General features: G+C 32.7%; 1 protein-coding gene across 8 annotated transcripts in view; it reads right to left on the minus strand.

Moving 5' to 3' along the window:
* FER (FER tyrosine kinase) overlaps positions 1–24219 on the minus strand; it is a 367914-nt gene that overhangs the window by 223697 nt on the left and 119998 nt on the right. Inside the window, exon 11 of one of the 8 annotated variants that reach the window (XM_036225811.1) lies at positions 20360–21645. The exons of the other annotated variants lie outside the window; for them this stretch is intronic. Coding sequence (XP_036081704.1) covers positions 21565–21645 — 81 coding nt within the window. The 3' untranslated portion in view covers positions 20360–21564. Of the gene's footprint in view, positions 1–20359; positions 21646–24219 lie in introns of those variants that run through there. 8 annotated transcript variants of the gene reach the window in all.

Below are 24219 nucleotides of genomic sequence, written 5' to 3' on the forward strand. Positions count from 1 at the left end.
AATGACTGTAAAAAAACTTTATCTCTCATGTGAAACTGAAATAAGACAGGAATTACTTTTTCTAATCTTCAGTATAAGAAAAAAATGGAATGATTTCCTTGGCCATAGTGCTAGTCATTGAAATTATATAATTAGCATTATTTCTAACCAGAATACCTTTGCATAGCTATAGTTCATTCCAAGTACAATCCTGATCTTTATCAGTTTACTCAAATTGAAGTATAATATCTGTATAATGAACTGATAGATACAAGATATTTTCATTTGAGAGGCTAATGAAAAAAGTCATCTCACCCAAATAAAATATTTTTTATTTAAAAAAGAAATAGGGAATTTTCCTCTCATTAAAAAACAAACAAAAAATATCAAAGGCAATATAAAAGCATTATCGAAAGCACCCTAGCCTACTTCCTTCCTGCTTCATCTGATAAAATAAAGCATATTAAATTAATTGAGGAAAATCATACAAGAAGAGCAGAAGATTAGGATGTACTCCATCAATGAATGAAAGACCAATGACACCTACAATGGTCAATCTCAATATTGGTATTTCCCACATAGGGCTCTAAAATTCAAACCATTCAACAATTGAAATTATCTCCTATATTAAGGATCATCAAGCTAGACTCTTTTCAGACTGGCACATTACTAAGGACAATACAATCATTTAATTCACCTTCCTGTGCACTTTTCTCATTATCAAAGTTTCCCCCAAACTTTATCTTTTTTCTAAGCACCTGTTCCGCCACTACCTTTATTCTCCACAAATGATCTCACTTCTCCTCAGAGAAAACAGAAGTTATCAGGTGGGAATTCCCTCAACTTTCTGTTCCTTCCCAATTCTCTCACTGACAAGTGTAACTCCTCCTTCCTACATACGTGAGCGGCCGTCTTCCTCCTGGCAAGGCCCTCCTGCCCACTCCACTCTTTCCCTGCTGTCCTCAGGGATGGGGGTCCATCAGGGATTCTTCTCTTTCCTGTGGGCTCCCTCTGCTTTCTATTGGTTCCTTGCCTCCAATAATATAAACTTGTTTAAGTCTCTTCCATACTAAAAAAACAAATCAAACTAAACTTAAAATCTCATTTAACTCTCTCTACCCACAGATCATTATCCTAACTTTCCCTTCCCTCTAAAACTTAGTGACCTGAAAGTGCTGCTAGGGGTTAAACAAATAAAATAAAATAAAACCTATTCAGTCGGCCCCTTTGTGTCTACAGATTTTACAACCATGGATTCAACCAATCACAGATCAAAAATAGAATTTTCAATCCACAGTTGGGAATCCACAGATGCAGGGAGCTGACTATATACATTTTCTATGGCATTTTATATAAGGGACTTGAATGCCCAAGGATTTTGTTATCTACGGGGTGTCCTGGAACCAATCCCCATGAATACCAAGAGTTGTCTGTATAACCATCTCTGCTTATTCTTTGTTATCTACTTGCTTCTCATCTCACTGAAATTCTGATTTTGTCCACCCCATCCTCCACCCCACTCCACCCAACATATAACCTCGACATCACCAAACTCATTAGGTCCTCTGACTTTTCCACGGAACATTACCCTGTGGACAATTTCCTTATGCGTTTGGCTTTAATTATATAACCAACTTTCGGTTTTCCTTTTATCTGTCTGGCTGTTACATCTCATCCTCCTTTACAACACGCTCTCTCTTTGCCTGCCCCTTAAATGTTGGTCACCCAGCATTCCTATCCTTACCTTCCTCTTTTCGCTTTCCCTAGGCGAACACATTTATCTCCATCACTTCGATTACCACCTAGATGCTGATAATTCCCAAAAGTTACAACTCTAGGCCAGATCTCCAACTAGAACTAATCATCCTTCCCCCAATCTATCTTCTTCTATTCCTATGATCCCTATCTTTTGTGACTAGTACCCTTCATTCAGTTCTTCCTGACATGCCTTTAGCTCAGGCACCAGCGTCACTCTCCTAGATTATTCTCTGCCACTGTTGTCTACATAGTCCTCAGAGCATTCTTTGTAAAAAAGGTAAACCAGATCAATTCACTCTGCTGCTTAACATCTTTGAATGGCTCCCTCAGTGAGTTCACAATAAAATCCAAATTCACATATGAAGGTTTTTCCTTAACACAGCTCCTATATACTTATTCGATCACTCCACTTTACATGTCCATAATATGGTTTTATATATATATATATATATATATATATACACACACACACACTGAAGATCTAGAATATACAATATTTTCTCTTACCTCTTACATGATGCTTCTACCCTTTTTTAAAATATCATTTCACTTTTTTTTTTTTTTTTTTTAATATTTGGCCACCTCAGAGTCCTTCTTCTTTAGGCTCAAAGCAGACATCCAAGAGTCTACCCTGAGATCTGGCATTCCAAATCTAGAGTACTCTTATGTACGCTGATAGCAACCAGCTTTTACTCTCACAGAACTCATCACACTTAAAGTGGGGTCTATGTTCCCTCCACTTGAATTTGGGCAGGCACATGACTATGATGGAAGTGACATTATATGACTTCTGAAGGTAAGTCCTAGTTCTCTTGGGACACATACTCTTGAACCTAGTCACTCCAAGCTATAAGGAAGCTCAGGCCATCCATGGACAGACTCATAGGACATGAACAGAGGTAAGTTGGGCTCCCAGACTACAGCATCGTGGGTTGCCATTCATGTGAATGAACCATCCTGGAAGTGGATCCTAAGGCCTCTAGTCCAATTGTTCCAGTTAATGACACATGGAACACAGATCAGCTTTCCACACTGAACTCATCCCAGTGAAATTCGTGAGTCAATTAAATGACTGTTACTGTTTTAAGTCTCTTAAATTTTGCAGTGATCTGTCACTTAACAATAGATAACTAGAACAGTGCCTGTCATATGATATACAAATATGAAGATACATGCACACAACCATACACACATGCACAAGACAAACTCACATATATACACAAAGTTTGGTGAATTAATAAATAAATTTTTCAAATCAAATCTACTCTGTAAATTAGATTTGGTGGACAAAGCAGAGGACAATTTCCAAATATTCTAATTAGGATATTTAAATTATCTTAGCCTGTGTTTAGTATTTAAAAATAACAGACAGGAAATCGAACAAAAGAAATATATAGCTTAAGGTAAATGCTCTTATAGTCACCACCCAACCTGAGAAATGAAACTTTACTAAATACTGTAGAAGGCCTCCATAAGAGCTATTTTAATCATGACCATCTGCATCCCTCCCTCCGAGGTAACCATTCTCATGACTTCTAGAGTGATCACTTACCTGCATTATTTTTAGTCGTTAGTGTGCATCTCTAGACACTATAGTTTAGTCTTGACCATTCTTAAAATTTTATGTATCATATCTTTAAGGATCTTTCAACCTATAAGTACCCTCTCCATCCCTATATTTTCCTTACAGTTTAGCTGTTTAAAAACCCAGCCATTTGACTCGTGGAGTTTTCCACAGTCTGGATTTTAGGGATTTCATACTCATGGGGTAGTCTAACATGTCCTCTGTCCTCTTTGCTGCAATTGGCAGCTTGGATCAGAGACTAGACCAGACTCAGATTCAATACTTTCAGTGAGATCATAGAGGCATATATCAGAAAACAAATAATGTCTGGTTGCTTCTCTTTTTGTGATGTCAGCAGCTATTTATACTCAATGTCCACATCTACTAATTCATTGGGTATTGCAAAATGGTGAGCTTCATCCAAATTCTAGCATTTCTTTTCCATGTATTAGAATATTTCTGTAAAAATGTGCTTCCCCTCGTCTACTATTTGGTTATTAGTAATATAGATCACATAAAATAAGCAGGATAAATGTTTCATTATTTTATATGGATACTTTTTTTTTAATTCGGAGAATCTTCAAAATAAGAATTATACACAATTTAAAGATATTTTAAATATATTAATTAATGGAACAATTATACTAATGGTGGCAATGATGTAACAATACTATGTAACAAATTTTTTAAAAGAGCTTTACATATATAATCTCATTTAATCCTCATAACAACACTGTGAAATAAATACTACTATTTTTCTTTTTCTTACTCTGAGGACACCAAAACACAGATAGTAAGTAATTAAGGCAAGATAGAAGAATGAGTAATGAACCCCACAAGCATTTTAAAATATCTCATAAATAAACATACAGATGATCTCAATTTCAATGATGTATTTCTATGGAATGTTATAAGATTTCTTCATTTAACTTCCTAATATTTAGCTGTGTAATGGAGACGGTTCCATAAAAAACTTAAAAAGTGGATAATCAAATATTGAACCCATATTAAATCTACCTCTAATTATCTATAACTCTTTTAAATTCTTTTCCACGGTCATTAATTTGCCATCTGTTTTGGATGAAAAGTTTTAATTCAAGTAGATATTTTAAGTTTCTTTCTTCCCCCTAGCTTGTCCACATTTCTAACATAAAATTCAACATTTACCTAAGATCTTTTTCTGACTTAAGAAAAGCCACACTTTCTTTTCTCTGACTTAAGAAAATTCATATTTATTTTCTTAAAAGTAGTCATTCTATGATTTCAATTAAAACTAGTAAATTATAGTATCCTATTACATCGATATAAAGTAATAACTGTGTTATTAAAGATAAATTTTAATGATTGTTATGTATGGGTAATATGAGAAATTATTCCTAAATTCTTTCATTAATGTACCATTTTCTAAATACCTGCTGATAAAATTCCAGAGCTATTACATGAAGAAATAATTTTTGTGTCAGAACAAAGTAGTTTAACTTGGCCTTTACAATATAATGTATAGGTATCTGTCTTATGATTTACTTATGTTTATGTGTAAAAATTATCCTTTACAAAGAAAATAATTATCCTTTAGAAGCCCTTCTATTTGAATTACAAAAATACCAGAATACTGTAAAAGATTTTAAAGAACAATTAAGATACATAAATCAGATATTGACTGACACATTATACATACTACTTATTATTTTAAAACTTTTAGATATTAATAAACAAGTTAAAATTATAAGAAAAACTGCATCGGCCAATGAATTGTTAGCAAAGCAATTCGACCAACACAATATTCAAGTACACTGAATCATCTGAATGGTAAAGATTCTTGAAAAACTAAGTTTAAGTAAATTTGTATTTTTAGAAACCACATTAAAATCTGCTGGAAATAACTTTGATTAACAAAAAGCAATGTTACTTAGATAATATTAGATGTAAAACATTAGCAAGACAGTCATTATTTTAAAATGCCTGTTGAAATGAAGCAAAATAGAAGTCATATAGATTTAATACTAATCATTTGGCCTTAATACTAATCAAAACACCTAAGAGAATAAGTAAAATGCTTTCTTAACTGATTTTTCTTTTACATAAACAATGTTTACACAAACCAGGACAGAAAACATGCCTTTTTGAAAAAGAAACTATGTTACCTAAAATGTTCTCCTTAATGTCTGTGTTACAATAGTAATACAAAGATAAAACTAACAAAGTACTAGCAATATTATATTGGTTGGCATATGTTTTCTGTAAAGGGCCAGAGAGAAAATACTTGGGGCTCATGGGCCACACGATCTTTTTCATTACTATTCAACTCTGCAGAGGTAGCGTTGTATCCTGAAAGTAGCCATAGACAATACATCAACAAATGGGCATGGCTGTGTTCCAGTAAAACTTTACTTATGGGCACTGAAATTCATATAACTTGTACATATCAAAAAACATTTCTTCTTTTATTTTTAATTACTTAAAAATGCAAACAATTCTTAGCTGTAGGCCTCAAAAAAAAAAAAAAAAAGGCAGTAGACCATATTTGGCCCATTGGTGATAGTTTTCCAACCCTTGTTATATTACATTTAAATTACAGAACCCATAAAACAGAGGCTATATAAGGAATCGTTAAGAGGATAGATTCTGGAGTAAGACCAAGAAGGTTCAAATCCTTGCTCTATCACTTAAAATCTATATATGTGACTTTGGACAAGTTGTCTAACTCTCTTTACACCAATTTCCTTTCTTATAAATTGGAAATAATAGTAGTAGTTTATGTTAAAAATAATAGTTCTGCCTAATAGGGCTGAACTATTAAGGATTAAATGTGGCATGGAAAGGATTTAGCAAAGCTCTTAGCACCCAATAACTAGTAAATCCTCTCTAAATATGCTACTGCTGTTGCCATAATCAAAACATAGGAAAAGTTCTACCTCATAAAAGTATGCATTATAATATACAAAGACATTCTACTTCCAAATTTCTACAGGCAAAATTAGAGAAAAGTCCATTTTAAAAAACAGTCCTAACATTTCAGAACTGGGAGATAACATAAAAATAATATTGTTTTACCTGATGCTCAGAGATGTTTATGGTACAATTCTGAGTTTGAGTCAAAACCAGGACTAGAACTAAGTGTCTCCATCTGTAAAATAAGCCCGTAATGTCCTCCATTCATTGTATCTTTGTAACAGTTAAGTAGACATTTATTGACCAAAATTTAAACATTCCTTTTTGAGGGCGTTGGAGGTGGTAAACTACTTGGAAAGTATGAGGTCAGAAGCTGGAAAAAACAATTCTAGGAAGGCAAAATAGCACAGTGATTTAAGAGCAAAAATTCAGTATCAAAACTGAATTTAAATTTCAGCTATTTAACAACATGACCTTGGACAAATATTTCTAGGGCTCGTAGAGTAGCTACTCAAAAAATATCTGCATGAAAGGCCAAAAGAATTAGCTTCTCTCAAAGTTAAGGACCTTGCCCACAATCAAAGCATCAACTTTTAAAAATGTTCTTGATAAAGAGAAGGCATATACAAGTTGTAATTAGTTACATATGCGCCCCCTACCCCAAAGATATGTCCACCTACAACTTTTAAATATGACCTTACTTGTAAAAGAGGTTTTTGCACATCAAATTAAGAATCTCAAAATGAGATTGTCCTGGATTATCTGGGTGGGTCCTAAATCCAAGGACAAGCATCCTTATAAGAAGACTTAATCAGAGGGAGAAAAAATATAGAAGAGAAGACAGTGTGAAGGAGACAGAAACTGGAGCAGTGTGTCTACAAATCAAGGATGCCAAGAATTTCTAGTAGCCACCAGAAGTTAGGAGAGAGGCATGGAACAATTCGTGCTCAGAGTCTCCAGAAGGAACCAGTTCTGCAGACACCTTGACTTTAGACTTCTGGTCTCCAGAAGAACTGTGAAAGAATAAATTTATGTTGCTTTTAAGATGCCACATTTGTAGTAAATTGTTATAGCAGTCCTAGGAAACTGATACATGACTGACGAAGAATCACTGGATATGTGCCATATAAAATAGCCATCGGCTATCCTAAACATCAAAAGAAAACAAAACTCAACCTTACATTAAGTGTATCTATCTGGAAAACTGGTCAAAAGTTGCATTATTCTCATAAATTCTATAGAGTAAGATTAAAATGTGCATACATGCACTTTTTTATGTTTGATTTCCTGCTCCAGTTTTTAGAACCTTATCTCTGACTAGAACAACACCTTGCCCCAAAATCCACTGTCAGAGGTATAGCTTTGGTCCCAAAGGCAGTTTTTCTCAGCAGGAGCCCTGATAATTCCAGAAACTACAGAAATATTCACAGCTCAGCATTAATAAGATCACAAGATTTTCTCCCTCTGGCTTTTCATTCACCTACAGTGCAGCAGCTGGAATAATGGCTAACTCTATTTTGCTAATATCTATTTTCACACTAATTAACACATATTGTTTGAAGCTTCTTTTCATTATTTAGGGTCTAATATTGTTTCTGATAAAAAGGTGCCAGCAAAGAAAGAAGAAATTTCAAAGGCAACCAACTTCCAAGACAAAATAAGTTGATCAATATAAGTTCATGCAGATATGACATGTATGAAAAGATTAACATTGAAAATCACTATAAACATTACTGGGTCATAGTCTTTATTACTTTTTTTTTCACAGAGTTGTCATATAATAACTGTTTATATAGAATCAGTGGTTGAAGGAAACTTCTAAGCTAGAAATTGTCTGCTTCAACCTTTTCACTTCACAATATATGAGGAAATGAGGTCAAAGGAGATGAAAACACTTGCTCCATGACACACACATGATGACAAAAATAATGCCTCCCTCAGTCCCCTTTCCACTATAACACATTACCTAGATCATATCCAGAAAGTCAACCAAATGCTTGGTATTGGTCACTCATTCAAAAAAAGAAAAATAGGGGGGTTGGGGAGGGATTGTAGTGGGGATGGAGAGGGAAGGCTCTAATTACATTAGAGTTGATTTGTTACACTGAAGCAATTATTACATTCAAATTCATAATATAAGGTAGAAAATTGTGGTTCACTACACATAAAAATGATGCACTATTTTGAATACCACATCTCAAAAATATAATAAAAATAGAAACTAGTAAAACTTAATTAAAAGTAATTATAAGACTGGAGAATGCTGCTAATATGAAAATATCCACATGCCATTTTGACTCTGGGATGGCGAATGGTTAAATATGACTGAAAACTACAAAATATTAATGACAGATAAAAATGATCATATTTAAAGCAGTAAGATAGAAAAGAGGCCTCTGAATATGGACACAGGAAAAGTTTGGATCTACAGTTCATAAATGCTTCATTTAGTGGCTTACAAACTCACTAAGTCTCAAAGCAGTTCAGTGAGAAATAATTTTTTTGTTAAGTATTGCCAAAATACATGAATAAAACTGAGAATAACATCACTATTGCTAAAGTTTTATTGCTATGTGAAAGAGGACAGCAATAATGCACCACTTGAAATCCATGTTGAAAAGAATATTGATTTGCTTAGAAAATGGTTCTAACACTGAAGGAAGGCAACATTTATTAAGCACTATATGCCAAACTCCTGTACATGCATTGTTCTGTACATTAGTCGCCTATAACACCATATGGCAGGTCTTGTTATCCTCATTTGACAGATTAGAAAGCCAAAGTTTGGAGTAGTTAAATACTTTTCCAAGGATATAATAACAAGATCTTACTCAGAATACCAAATCCTACATTCAAATCTAAGAAGTAATTCAAATCAAATCATTTCTTCATTCTCAAAACTGAGTGGGCAACAAGATAATTTCTAGAACCAAAGGATTAATATCTGGATTTCTAAAAAAAAAATCAACATCACTGCTGTAAGAATTATACGTAGGTTCAAAAATATTATCCATAAATTCTCTTGAGATTTTAAAAGTACAGGAAAAAATGATTAAATAGCTAATTATGATATCTTAAAATCTAAGTAGAAACTCAAAATTTTTAAAAGAATAACTTACTTTGAAACTAAATGGATGACAAACAAACTCATGGACATTGACAGTGGATTAGTGTTTACCAGAGGGAAGCGGGAAGAAGGGAGGTAGATAGTGCTAAAAGGGTGATGGAAGGAAATCTAACTTGGGGTGGTGAACTCACTCACAGTCATTGTGTGTGTGTGTGTGTGTGTGTGTGTGTGTGTGTGTGTATTTGTAAATATATATACATATATATTCTTGAATGATAAAATTGAAACATTTGATTTTGTTAATGTCATCCCAATATTTTTTAATAAAAAAAAGAAAAATTAAATGGCACTAATGAGATGCCTCATTTTGCCATATCTTATAAAACGGTTGTCCTCACAAAACAACCTGTGTACTCCTGTCTTCTCACACGGTTCAAAATAAACATAATTTGCCCTTATCTTGCTGAGTCAAGGCTATAAGACTCTGTTTTGGAATTTCTTTCATTTGTAGTTTATATCTTTCATCCCCCTCCCCCCAGATTCCTCCCTTGGTGTTAAAATATAGGTTATCTCTTCTTGCTATTGATAATGCATGACTCTACATCTCCTCGGCCACCCCACATCTGCACTCATTTTCCATTTGCTGCTTCTAATCTGCAGTACTTTATTACGTGAACTTGGTTACATTCATCTGTGAAATCCCAAAATTATTTTTTTCCTAGTCTAGTCTGAGTAGAGGTTACAGAGAAAATGACCTATGAAGAAATTGGGTGTTATCTTACTTTTTCTTTTTTTTTTTAAATCATAGAACTATACCTGCATGCCTTAAATTCAAATGACATTTCTAGACTGTAATTAGCATACTGGCAAAATGTACCGCCAAATCTAATGGTCTCTATTCAGTTTTCATTTTATTTGAGCTCTGTGAAAGGCGAAATTCTAAGATTATAAGATTCCCATTTCTTTGTGTGTACACCCTGCATGATTCCTGAGACAGTGAATATGGTAGATTTTACTCTCACAATTAATTTATTTTATATGACACAGTTAACTTGAAGAAAGGAATTTTTCTGAGTGTGCCTGATCTAATTAGGTAAGCCCTTAAAATAGACTGGCCTCTTCCTAAAGGCAGAGATTCAAAGGATGAGAGAGATTAAATGTGAAAAAAATTCTCCACTGCTAAAGGGAATACTTAGGAAGGTACTTTGAGCTAAAAGTGGCCTACAGTTGACAGCCAGCAAGCAAATAAGGACCACAATCCTACAACGGTGAGGCACTGTATTCTGCTATAATCATATAAGCTTGAAAAAGACCCCCAAGCTCCAGATGAGAATGCAGTCCAGCCAACACTGACTTTAATTTTATGAGACCCTGAGTAAAGAACTCAGGGAAGCCATGCTTGGACTTCTGACCCACAGAACTGTTCACTCCTTTATTCTTGCATGTTTTATATTGTCCTACTTTCTTTTCCATCTTTGCCCTCTCCCTGTTTTAATTATATTGATCACTCCCAAGTCTTAATCTCTAGCTTCAGAAAGATATCCCAATTACCTGCTAATCTCTACAAGAAAGTCTGGAACATCTTAAACTTAAACATATCTCAAATTAAAATCGTATCCCAAATTAAAAGCTCCCTGGTGCCCCTCTTGCTCGGGTCACTTAGTGAGCAGAGCCAGTATAACTTCAGTCACCAAGTCTATGGTAGCCTTCCTCTACTTGTACCTATTCCTCTCCCTCTCATTCACTCAGAAGAGCCAGTTATTCACATTTCCCTGCTCGCTTAAGCTCCTAAAAATTATACTTGCCTTAGGTAGGAAAATCCGTAATAATGTATAAAATATAAACATTAACATCTAACCAAAACTTAAGTTAGATGCTAATGTTTATATAAACTATCAACTGAATGAAGAGCTTATAGGATTTATGTTTATAATAAGTATTTTGTGTTTATTTCAAAGACCAATAGCATAGACTTGTGATTAAGCAGAGAATTATGATTTTAAAATAAGTAGTAGTTTGCCTACTATTTTTGTATAACTATTAAAATAAAGTCATGTTTTACTAACTTTGATAAGAAGCCATATTCTGGAACAATTTTTTAATCAACAGGTCTTATTCTATGACTATGATGCTCATTCACAGAGAGCCCATCATTTGCAAGTTATGAGTCTTCATTTCCTGCTGGCCAGCCATTCTTGGTAACCTTCTCTTTAGACCAAAAAAAAAAAAAAAAAAAAAAAAAAAACAAATCCCAATTCCTTACGATATTCATGTATCTTATTTTTATTAACTTAAGTACAAAGAAAAAGCAAACCAATCTTTCACTGGGTGAAATAATGCAATAGATAAACCATGTAACCAAAAATTTCTGCAATTCTAGTAAATAGTATCTTGAATTTCCAGCTGGAAATATCTGGTTATAATAGGAATTAACTTGCAAGATTTAACTTTATCATAAAGTATTTGCCATTGATTCTGTTACCACTTAGAATAGATTAGCAATAATACATTCCAGAACAGAGCAATCTATTTTTCTGTGCTTCTTTAATTTAAGATACGGGTAGCGGTGGAGAGAAGCTTTAAGGCAGCCATTGCTTTCTATTACAAACTGTAAACAAAACAAATAGACAGTGGGTTTTTACTAATTACTGTTGGATATATACAGTTACAACATTAGGAATGTAAAAATACTTTATCTGCTATGATGTGAGTAAAAAAGCTAAAAAACATTTCACGCCCTTCTCCTTTCCCTAATTCCCTCTAGGGCACTAAAGTCTATTTTGGGAAAAATTTCATCCTATAGCCAATGTTCTCATACATCTGTACATATGTTTCTTAATTATTATAAAGTTCACATAAGTAACATTTTTTAAATCTATAGAAAAGTATAATAAGTAAACTATAAAGATCTCAGTGATTATTTGGCTAAACGATTAGATTCAGAGTCTAAAGTATTCACCTATCATTTATCCTTTTGGTTTATTTTAAAATTTTGACCTTACTTTCTACCACGGCCACTCTCTTTCATCCTGTTCTTTAAAAAAGAGCAAAAACAGTTATATATAATAGATATATACTTTCAAGGGAAATACCATAAAAATGACATCATTCATAGCTAGAACAAATCTTTTATCAGAAATTAATTGCAATGAGCATATAAAACAATAACCTAAAATTATAAAATTAGCAAGGACAACCTGAAATACATAAAATTACCTGTTTTCTCCTAACATATGTAATAGTCCTTAAAATCTTTAAATTTTTGTTTTATCTTTATGAGAATTAGGTCCTGCAAAAAAAAAAGAACTCAAGAACTCATCGATTTAACTATTTTCATAAATACTGTTATGACATCACTAAACACTGAAATATGTATGCAACTATAAAACTTGTGATATGTTATTAATCTGCAGGGGCAATTTAGGTCTTCCTACAAATCCAGCCAGAAACTAGCGAACTGAGAGAGGGAGAATACCATGCCTTCAAATTTTATATTTATATTTTATTTATTTATTTAGGCAAAATGTAGCCAGATTTTTAAATATTACAATCTACCATAATGTCTAGTGATGCACTAAAATTGTACCTTAATAATCTTAATGCCACAAAAGCTCCTGTGCTCTAGGATCAATTACCTTTTAAAACATACAAACAATAATAATGAAAACAGTATTACTATGCTACATTGTATTTTTCTATTTTCACTAAAATTTTACTTACTTTCAGTCAAGACTGCATTCAGCCATATGTGACAGTGATATATTTAAAATTAACCTACCCAAATAAGGTTTTGTTTCTCATGATATAAAAAGTCTGTAAAGTAAGCAATCCAGAGCTGGTGCCAGTCTCTCAAGAGGGACAAAAAGGGCGAAGAGCTTCTTATCAACTTTAAAAACAGTCTATTGACCTAAACTAATTTACCAGCTACCATCCCTCAGTCAGTACTACTTTAAGACAGATTAACAGAGATACTAAGGTTTTGTTAAAGGTATAAAAAGAGACAGTGAGCCAGAGAATACATTCTTTGATAAATGAAAGGAACAGAAATTTGAAAGAGTTCATCAGTGAGAAGCAGTAAATGTGATACAATCAAACTCTAAAGCCTGGAAAACATGGAGGCTTTCACATAAGGGTAAAGAAATCATAAAGGCAGCGTTAAGGATCACTTCTCAATGCTGAGGTATCTGTGATATGGGAGAATAAATAATCTCTTAAAAAAGGAAGTTTGCTTATCAGAATAAGATTCCAGAAGGGACAGAAAAAATTTTTGAGAAAATGAAGAGCTGTATGAGGATGCTTTGGGGAAGTAAAAATACAGTAAAGAATGGATCTGCCATATACAATACATAATATAATACATAATATGACACACTACTTGAAAGAGAGAGCACATGGCTAACAACAGCAACATGGGGGGCAAAAGTTCACCAGAAGATGACCAACCGGTCCTAAACCAGGCCCGATTTCCAGGGGAATCTGAGTGTCTAGTAAAAGGGAAAGCTCCTGCCTAAAATTAGCCCTCATGAGTTAGTATGTGACTTATGGTGATAAGGATTGGCTAGAAACATCATAAAATAATATTAGAGAGTAAAAAATTAAAAGAAGTCAGGATCTCTATTAAATGAAGATAAATCATGACCACATAAGAACACAAAATCCCATTTTGATCAATTCAGGTATGGAATTATTACATAAGCTAATATATGTGAATCTGAATATATGTGTATCTGAGTGAGTGTAGTAACATCTGATTAAGCAGACTGACAATGATAAATTTTTAAATGATTAAAAATATATTTATAGAATTTGCCATAAGTCTAAAAAAAATCATTATATTCAGGTGAGCATTACTAATAACCAAAAAGCAACCATCATGATTATGGGTGGAAGGTCACAGGTATGAGAGTTCACTAAATATTTACTTGTTGAATTGTTATAAAATTTCAAGTCAGTGTGTCTCCTTATATTTAATGTCTTCCTAAGGATGGTGCCTGATAGCCCTCAACACACAAAAAAACCTCTTATTTTAGTTACTTTAGGATAAGGTAGGAATAATGTAAGATAATACAGAAATTTATATAAAAGTTACAAAATCAAATATAGTTTTCCAATTTATTTTGAAAACATGCAATAGAACTGATACAAAAGAAAAGAAACATGAATTAAAATTAAGAGGATTAAAAACAATTTCAAAAACTAGAGTAAAAAGCATAAAATTGTTTTTAAGAACAGTGATGAGATATGCAAAATATATATACAAATAAAAGAATATATATCAGGAAAGGAAGAGTGAAAAGGAAGTAAGACTTTATTTTAAAGCTACAGAAAATCAGAATTGTATAAATCACTAGGAAGCTATGCATGGCCCTAATATTCTGGGCTTCAAAAACATTATGATATGTAAGATGACTGATAAGACAAGATGACGCCAATGGAGTCTACATCCTTTAAAATTTTTATGACTCTATAAATCAAGATAATACAAAACTTATAAATATAAAAAATGATTCTGATACATATGAACAGTTCTTACCCAATGACTACAGGTACCAATATTTAGAAAACTATAACTTAAATATTGAATTTGGTAACATTTAAACATGAATTACATGTCTATTACAACTCTCTTCAAAAGTAAGAAAAAAAATATGAAGCTATACCATCAGTAAACATTATTTTTTGACATTTGCCATTCTTATTTGAAGGCCAGAATTTGTTTTTCCTAATACGGTTAAAATGCTAGCCTAAAATATAAAGACATTAATTAAGGGACATGGAGGATGCAGGCAATTAACCTTAAACTGCAAAATGACATGTAAATATAATTCTTTACTTTTAATAAAACAGATGTAAGATAGAACTCCATTCATATTATTCATAGAAATTATGTTATACATTAAAATATTTATTTAGAAATTAGTGTGTTCCAGGTCACTAAATTAAGCCATAAGAATTGGTTATAAAATTAATATTAAACTATATAATTTTATATCAGTGAAAAGCTTTATCAGGTATTATGACTGATTAATACCTATCAAAGTATACTATTTCCCTTTGCTGAAAGAAATTGGAAATAAAGTAATATTGGGCTAATTAGCCAGTAAAGAACTAAAACTTGGAAATCAGAAATCTTAACACCATCACAAATTTTAAACTGTAAGCAATGCTCTCCACAGATAACCAACAAAACTGCACTCTTTTTCCTTCCCATGTTTTGGAATAGTAGAAAGCACATATTTTTCTCAAATCTTAGAGGTGAATAAAGGAAACAAAATGAAATGAAAAACAAGCCAGTTTCATTTTTCAATGGGCTTGGCTTGGCATCTGAATGACAGTATTCCTTCAAAAGACTTTTGTCTACTACCATATTCAGAAGAAACATTATTCTTTCCATTTGAAGTAGCAACATAAAATAGATGATCTGCTGGACTCTTAGATGATTTCTAGGCCCTGGCTATAGTAGGCCTGAGACAGCTTTCTCCCTTACTTGATCTCTTTTAACTCTCAGGGCTGTACTTGAAAGTACACACTTTATAGGATTGGGAGTCAGAACTGAGCTCCAGCCTATCCGCACAATGGAAACATCTATTACATCTTCTCCATCTCAAATCTTGGCCAACAGCTGGCCATGGTGGGCCCACAGAAATCAATTTGTCCACAGTCTTCCAAAAGCCAGCTAGGAAACACAGAGATCTGGATCTCCTATTTGATACTATCTCCCCATGTCAGCATGGAAGTATACAAGTTACTTCAAGATTAAAGGAATTGCTATATCCAACAATGTTTTTGGTTTACTGAGTAACGACAACAAAAAAAAATCCTCACGAATTAAGGTAATATCACTTATTTAAGAAATATATCTATTTTCTAATTCATTTTTTAAATAAAATAACCCTTTTTCTCCCTATACAACCTGTAGAAGTCTTCTGCTTCAGGAACTTGGATCTTGAGCTCTCTGAGAGCAGACTAAATTTTCAAGTAGTTCTTGAAGCAAAACATTGCGAACTTCTGTGCTATAAAGCTTTTCTTAATCTAGTGCTTTTTAATTAATTTTAATGAGGTATAAATCTTCAATATCTTAAATTATTCTGATTCAAAGAGAAAGAATCTAAATTATGCAGAAATGATATTTCAGGTCTCGACAGAAATAAAAATTTTAAATTTCCTTGCAGCAAGAATGTGTGGAGGCTTAACAAAATAGAATGAGAAGCAGTAGAGTGTTTGGGATATGTAAAATCATAAATGTTTAATCTGAAAATAAGGCTAGTATTTTGATAATAATCTGCTCTATAATAATTTATTGATTGCTATGTAAGTCCTTGTTTTATGCAACTACCGGATGCCAGATATATTCAGATACTATGCAGAACATACTTTAAAATAAAACAAAGTTCAAGTAATTGTATGGAAACAAATAAGAAAAATAGAAAAATAGATACTACGTTACAATTCTGACACAGTATCTCCTACTTTAAACCCTTTGTCTTTCTTTCTAATTCGATGCAATTAAAAAAATTAAGATTTACCTCTTTGAATAATTTCCTCTACTTCTCTATTTTAAATATATTAACATTTTGGTTTTGTTTTCTTTAACATTTATCTTTATATCATGCCTGTCAGAGAAAAGCTCCATTTTATATTCTGAAAATAACTTTATAAAATGTTATATCTAGTAAATACCAATAGACAACATGAAGTGGGAAGGTTCTTATTAGCCAGGCATTGCTGTAAACATTTTAGGCAGATTATCTCATTTAATCCCTCACAATAAACCCTATGAAATATTTCTATTACAAATCCTAGCTTACAGATGGGAAAAATGAGGCACAGAAAGGTTAACTAACTTGTTCAAGGTTACATAGCCAATAAGTGGCTAACCTATAATTCAAATACAAGCAACTCTGCTCCAGAATCAGTGCGACTATTATACTGTGATTCTTTGGTTAGGTTCCTGCTCCACCTCACCAAAAGTATTCTGTTGCCAAAAAAGTCTCAAAGGATGCATTAGCAATGTAATAGTTTTGTCTTTTTTGCTATAGGTTGATACGTTAAAAAAACCAATTCATATTGATTCTCAATATTCTTTCCTGGGTCTCATTTTTTTCCCTTGATCATTTTAAACATATAATTTGAATTTTTCAACCTACATAAATTTACTTGCATTTTCCTATTTTTATATTTTACTTCCTATTTGTTTTATTCATTTGTTCTTTGAATATTCATTGAGCATTCTGCTAGGTGCTTGGCATATAAATTCACAGCTTCATAAAATTGCAGGACTTTAATCTGGAAATAGTCTTGGAAATAAAATAAATCAAAATTAATGTCTACAGTCAAAGAATATAAAATCTAGAAAAGCTAGATTTCTTGCTTCTTGTTCTAGCCCTGAGAAAAGCTAATTCAGGCACTTTTCCAATAATTATCTGTACCCACTGGTTTTGACCTTCACAAGTAGAAAAATTAGATGTTGTCTAGATATGACTTATAAAATAATAAACACAGTAGAGGTTGTATTAGTGTCCTAGGGCTGCTATAACAAAGCACCACAAACTGGGTGGCTTAAGACAACAGAAATCTATTTTCTCACAGTTCTGGAGGCTAGAAATCTGAAATCAAGGTGTTCCAAACCCACTAAGGGAGGATCCTTCCTTGTCTCTTATAGCTTCTGGTAGCCCCAGATAACCCTTTATTTGTGGCAGTATAATTCTAATCTCTGCCTCTGTTTGCACATGGCTGTATTCCCTGTATGTCAATCTCTTTTCTTCTTATAAGGACACCCATTATACTGGATTAGAGCCTACCTGAATGACCTTATCTTAACTTGATTACATCTACAGACTTTATTTCCAAATAAGGTCATATTCATGGGTATGGGGGATTAGGATTCCAACATACCTTTTGGATGTATACAATTCAGCCCATAAAAGATCTCATCTTTAATCACTGAGGCATCTTGATCTTTATACCCTTCCAGATAAATAAATACCTATTTATTCTTACCTTTTGATTTGCAATTTTAAAACTTTTCCTAGGCCATGCTAAAAGCATATATCCCATCCAATGGTGGCTTAATATTTAGTAATCTTTGGTTAAAGAACACTGTCAAAGCCTTCTAAAACCTAAGTAGATTATTTTGTATACCCTATTACTTTTATATAAAAAAAGGTCTAAGAATAATCAATCAGGCATAGTTTCTTTCTTAAAAAATGTTCCCCTTCCCCAAGGTTATTGTATTTAAATATTTGACAACTCTATTTGTTATTATAAATTCTAAGAGATTACTCAACATTCAAAAAAAATATTTACTGAGCCTTCTCTATGTGCCAAGTACTGCTCAAGGTCAAGGAAATAGTAGTAAACTATTTCCTTGACAAGCTCAAAAGGCAACAAGATCAGAAAAGCGAGAGTGTGTTAGATGAGGAGCGGTAGGCTCTGCTCAGGGGAGGTGGGCAAGGACTAGATAGTGCAGTTTAGGATATGATGATCCCTAGTTACATGCAGAGACGCCACTGCAGAATCATAAGCAGGAGAAATACAAGATCATATTGAGATCACTCTAGTTACTGTATAGAGAATAAAATGTAGGAAGAGTAAGGGAGCAAGCAGGTAGTGTAGCCAAGGTGGTCCAGGCCACAATTTATGGTGTGTTTTATTAGGACGATGGCAGTGGAGATGCTGACAAGAGGCCAGATTTGAGCATGTTGTGCAGGTAGCAGCGAGAGAACTTGTTGATGAAGTGGGAGCGAGATTTGACAAAGAGCGAACACAAGGGTGACTCCCATGATTTTGTCTTGAGCAGGTGATTAATGGTGATACCATTAACTAAGAAATGGAATCCTCTGAGAATAGCAGTTTCGATGAGTTAAATTTGAGATTATCAGTCCAATTACTGAATGAAATGATCAAATTCTAAGTGGTTTTTATAGGTAAAGTTCATGTTAAGTGTCTTACTCATACAACTGAATGGTCATACCTTATATATGATACTAGATAAAACAAAGAATTTAAAATATGAATAACTAAAGCATTATTTTTACATATTCAAGAACTATGTTACAGGGTGATGACTTTCAGTAGCCATGTTAAAAATAGAAAACTTTTGCATATAAATTTCAAAATTATGCCTTTACTTAATTTTCTTATTAAAACACAAGTTGAAAAATATCTCAATTTTGGAAATCTGGTTTTTCTGACACTGAGCTCCACCTGCTGGTAATTTCTTATTTATGATTCACACTATGAAAAAGAATTAAAACATGCTAAAGTGGAATATAGTCTCCAACATAAATGTAGTGAAAAAAACACATTTGGGAGACATCATGGTAACTTTTTATTTGTAGCTACCATTTATTGAGTTTAGCTATATGCCAAAAACTGTATTAAACCTATTTATGAACATCTCATTAATTTTCAAAACAATTCTGTAAGGTTTCTATGACTTGGCACATTTTATCAATAAGGAAATTTATCTCAAAGAGGTTGTGCGACCTTCTCTATGGTGATATATTTAATAGCGTAGAGAGGATTCAAACTGTTTGACTACCATTCTGTCAGCTTAGCAATGTTTGGTGTCAGGAAATTTTGAATTTGAATCTGCCTCTCTAATTCTGCCACTCAAATTCCTTGATCTCTTCAAGCTTCAATGTTCTTATCTGAAATATCGGAATAATTCCTTCCTTACAGAATTGTTTTGCTGGTAATAGTATTTTATATGTCTAGCACATTGTCAGTTAGTCTCTTTGAGTACTTTTCCTTAAATAATATTTTAGAGCAACCTAACATATGAGGCTTTATACTGCCAAATGTTAATAAATCAAATTAAGTATCTCTTAAAGAATAATTTTTCAAAATATTTTAAATTTTGAGTTTAATAGATACTAAAAAATTCCTTTAGAAAAATTCTCCTTCCAAAAGGAAATACTTTTTATACAATAGCTAGCTATCCAGCACTATTTAACTACTTATCTTTAAAACCTAGAGTATTTATACAGAACAGCAACATAAAAAATCTACAAAGAGAAATCGAGAATAACCAACTAGAAAATAGTGAGGCATCAATTAGTATGATATATCATAAAAATCACAAGCAAAAATTAAAGTTTAACACTGGCAATTTCCTTTAATTATCAGTAATATTTTTTTATCCTAGCAAGAGACAAGCTTTGGATAATTTTATGGGAGTCAGCCTCATACAAACATGTAAAACATATTTTCATACATAAAAGTTTGAAAATTTTTAAAGAAAATATAGGTCTTCAATTTTTTTTTGAATTGGCTAATGAATTTACTAGTAAATTCTTCTAATCTTACAGATTCACCTTCAAACAAGTATACAACATCTGCAATTGAGACCTTTTCCCAGGGAATACAAATAATTAATTACTCATTCCACATCCAAACTGCAGCTAAGAAAAACAGTACTAAGAGAGAACTGTTAAAAGCACATCCAGTTCATCCATTATTCTGAGTCAAGGTTATATTACAAGATAGCTGCATTCTTAGACCTCCACAGAACTGATTTTGGTGTTATGGCCTCCACTTTCACTGAAGGATTCTAGCTTCTGCCAGAGACGGCCTTATGAATCTCCTTCCTGCATTAGCTGTAGTGATATTGTCAAGCACAATGTCACAACAAAAGTCAGTTTTACAGCCTCCAATAAGAAATTCTATTAGAGCTAAATACAATGAATAGCTTACCTTCCCCTGCAATGTGTGTGGCGTGCTCCCTTTTATTTAATAGTGTTATATGATTTTATCTCCCTTTTCATTTTGACCTTTGAGAAGCTTAGAGACAAAGTAATAGCTCTAGTGTAGTAACTATATATGCTATGATCTACATGCTTTTCCCCAATCTTGGTATATCCTGTTACAACTTCGATTTTTCCTGGTTCTGATTTTATTTTCTATTTATGCTTTGCTGAATTTTGTTATCATTAGCCACCTCAACTACTCTGGGCACTAAGGTAGAAAATGAATGAGTCAAATGAACAAAGCATATAAACTAACAAATATTAAACCTATACTATAACCCTTGCAATGTAAAGTTTAAAAATTCCTAGAACGTCTTCAAACAATATAAAATAAAAGCCTGATTACCCACAGCTGGTGACATCAAGCTCCCTGGTATCTTCAGACCCCTACCATAGTCATTTTACTGAGTTGCCTTTCTTGGAAATGATACAATTGAAGATTAAAGTATCAGCTGTTTTTCAATTCCTGCCAACCAGCTGAAAGATATAGAAGATTCTTTTGTGTTTTTTGGTTTTTAGCATTCTAATCCCAAATCACAATGTGCAGTTGTTCATCAAGAAGTCAAAGCTGTCTCCAACTTTCTGATTTCGGGAGATGGGAAAGAGGTAATATCTTTAAAAAATACCAAAGAAGCCTGTAAGAAATGGCAGACAAAAATTAAATTAGGCTTTCAAATTCCTATGGAAAACAAAAAACTTGTGTTTTTCACAGTATGGCTAATTCATGTTTGTTTTACCTCTCATATACCAAATATTTTAAGTATATACATAAATTGCTCTATCACCTTAAAAAGCTGTAGCTTTCAAAAATAGATATAATTATGATTTAATGCCCCAGCACAATTTTCAAAATTATAATGAGCAATCATTAAATTAAAATGAAACCTCTAAAACTATATGCTAGTATCAAATGCTAGAAAGTTGATAGGTACTAATTTCTCTAGGTAAGTTAAATAGCTAGTGAAAAGTCAGAATCAACATGTTTGTATAGCATATCTACATCATTAGATTTTTTTTTAAATATAAAAAAGAAACCTCATGAAATTTCATTATCAGAAGAGACTGGCAAAGAACCTTCCTAATGAAATATATATTTAATCCACTAAGACAATTATATAAATAAAAGAAAATATAAAATGCTCATTATATCATACCAGAAATTACTACCTGACCAAATTAGAATCTCATGTTCAATTAATTTTTATTAGTTTAAAATTCAATAATTAAATCCTTCAAAACATAATCAAATATGACATGAAATAGAATACAGTTACAGAAAGTCTATATACATAATTCTATTATGCACAAAGGGAAGACAAAAAAGGTCTCTGTAAGAGTTTTCATAATGGTTTGAATTTCCTCTTATCTCATCTACCCATGAATGAACATGACAGAGTTATCTAGCAATTTTGTTTTCTAATAATACTCCTACACTGAAGACTAATAGACAACAAGGATGATGAATATTTTGTCATAAAATTGAAAAGTTTACAATATCAAAAAGCATAGATATCCGTAATAATTAACACTGCTAACATAAGCTATATCTAAATATTCATGGCACAATTAATAACCAATTGAAGTTACTAGATGTATAACGTAAGTCTTTACTCATCTATATCCTCTACCTACCAGTGCTACAATAAATTATAATACTGCAGATTCCTGTTTGAGGGGGGCTAACCTATCAAGATAAACATCAAAATTTTTCATTTTATTTTTTATTATTAAATACCACCCAATAAAAGCCTTTGAGAATCAATAGCTAACTTTGGTGTTAATCAAGTAATTAGAGATAAATTTTCTTAGAATATTATAATTTGGCTATTTACCTAAAACTTGAAAGTAAGAGAATGAATTTTACTATCTGAACTGCAAATTGTATCCATATATAAGATTTTATGCAAAAGTTTCAACAACCTTAAGTTAGCTTGGTTAAATAAATATTTTTAGTTAATTTTAAATTCATGCATTCATCTCTGCCGTCTTTTTTCCTATTCCCTTTGTTTGTATTTTTATCTACCTCTTATTTCTTTATTTTCTGTTTTCTCTCCTGTTCTTTACCTTTCATCTTCTTCACTTTCTTTACTAATTTCTCTCACCTCTTTCTCTTGCTTTCTTCTGTTCTCCCCTCATTATATCTTTTTTTCCTCTTTTTTGATTCCTCCTTAATAGCCTTAGAGATTAAAGATTGTGAGGAAAGAAAAGAATTCCCTCCAAAACCAAAATTTAATGAGTACAGCCTAATTTATCCCCTAGTCAAAAACACAAGTCTTTTATGTGATAAAAACAATTTTCTATAGCTTCATAAAAATTGTATTTAATTGGGAAGAAAAAAAATTTAAAGCTCCAGTTTCAGAAAGTGACTATTTGTAACATTTCAGATTTTAGTGACCCTTAGATTAGCTTAACTTCTCAAAGACAACTAAAGTTTTTTCTTAATCACTTGGATCCCATTCAACTCTGCTTTACCTGTCTCTACCAATGCTGTTCTTAGTTCTTTGGTCACTGACTTCTGAAACCAGCTATCCCTCATGATCTCTATGCTACTTCGCTTTGGCTACCTCCCAAGTTACCTATCCATTTTCTTCTAGCTCTTGGTAAGCCCAGTTGTATCCACCTGTAGCCTTCTAACATTCCTAGCTATACAGATAAGTCAGACTGAGAATCTAGGTTCAAGTCACAGATCTTTCATTTAATACCCATGACAACTTGGGTCTATTATTCTCTGTGATTTTCCACGCACACAAAAAAAACATGGAGCATGCCTTATATTCCAAGATACTAGGACCAAGAATAATTTACTATCTTCGGGAAGTCCACAGGCTAGTAATATGACCATCACAGGGCACTTAATGAGACACAGAAAATAATTATAAGACATATATTAATAACAGCATAAATGAAGCCAGGGCATTTTCATTCTCAATGCCATTATCCACTAGTCTCTCAGACACTCTCCTTCATTTACTGAGGTCTTTGCAAGTGGCTTTATTTTCTTTACAGCTCAGTCTCTAACATTATCATGACTAATTTTCATACCTAAGTCCTCAAAGTTACTTGGATGGCTTCATCCCCAACAATGTTCATTCATGCTCCACTTCAGCATCACGTTCTACACCATTCATAACTTGGGACTCACTAGTAAAATTGCTTCCTTTGAAGATTTCAGACCACACTTGATTGCTTCTTATAAACTTCTTACTAAC

The sequence above is a fragment of the Rousettus aegyptiacus genome, unplaced genomic scaffold (assembly GCF_014176215.1).
Source record: "Rousettus aegyptiacus isolate mRouAeg1 unplaced genomic scaffold, mRouAeg1.p scaffold_m13_p_8, whole genome shotgun sequence".
Lineage (NCBI taxonomy): Eukaryota > Metazoa > Chordata > Mammalia > Chiroptera > Pteropodidae > Rousettus > Rousettus aegyptiacus.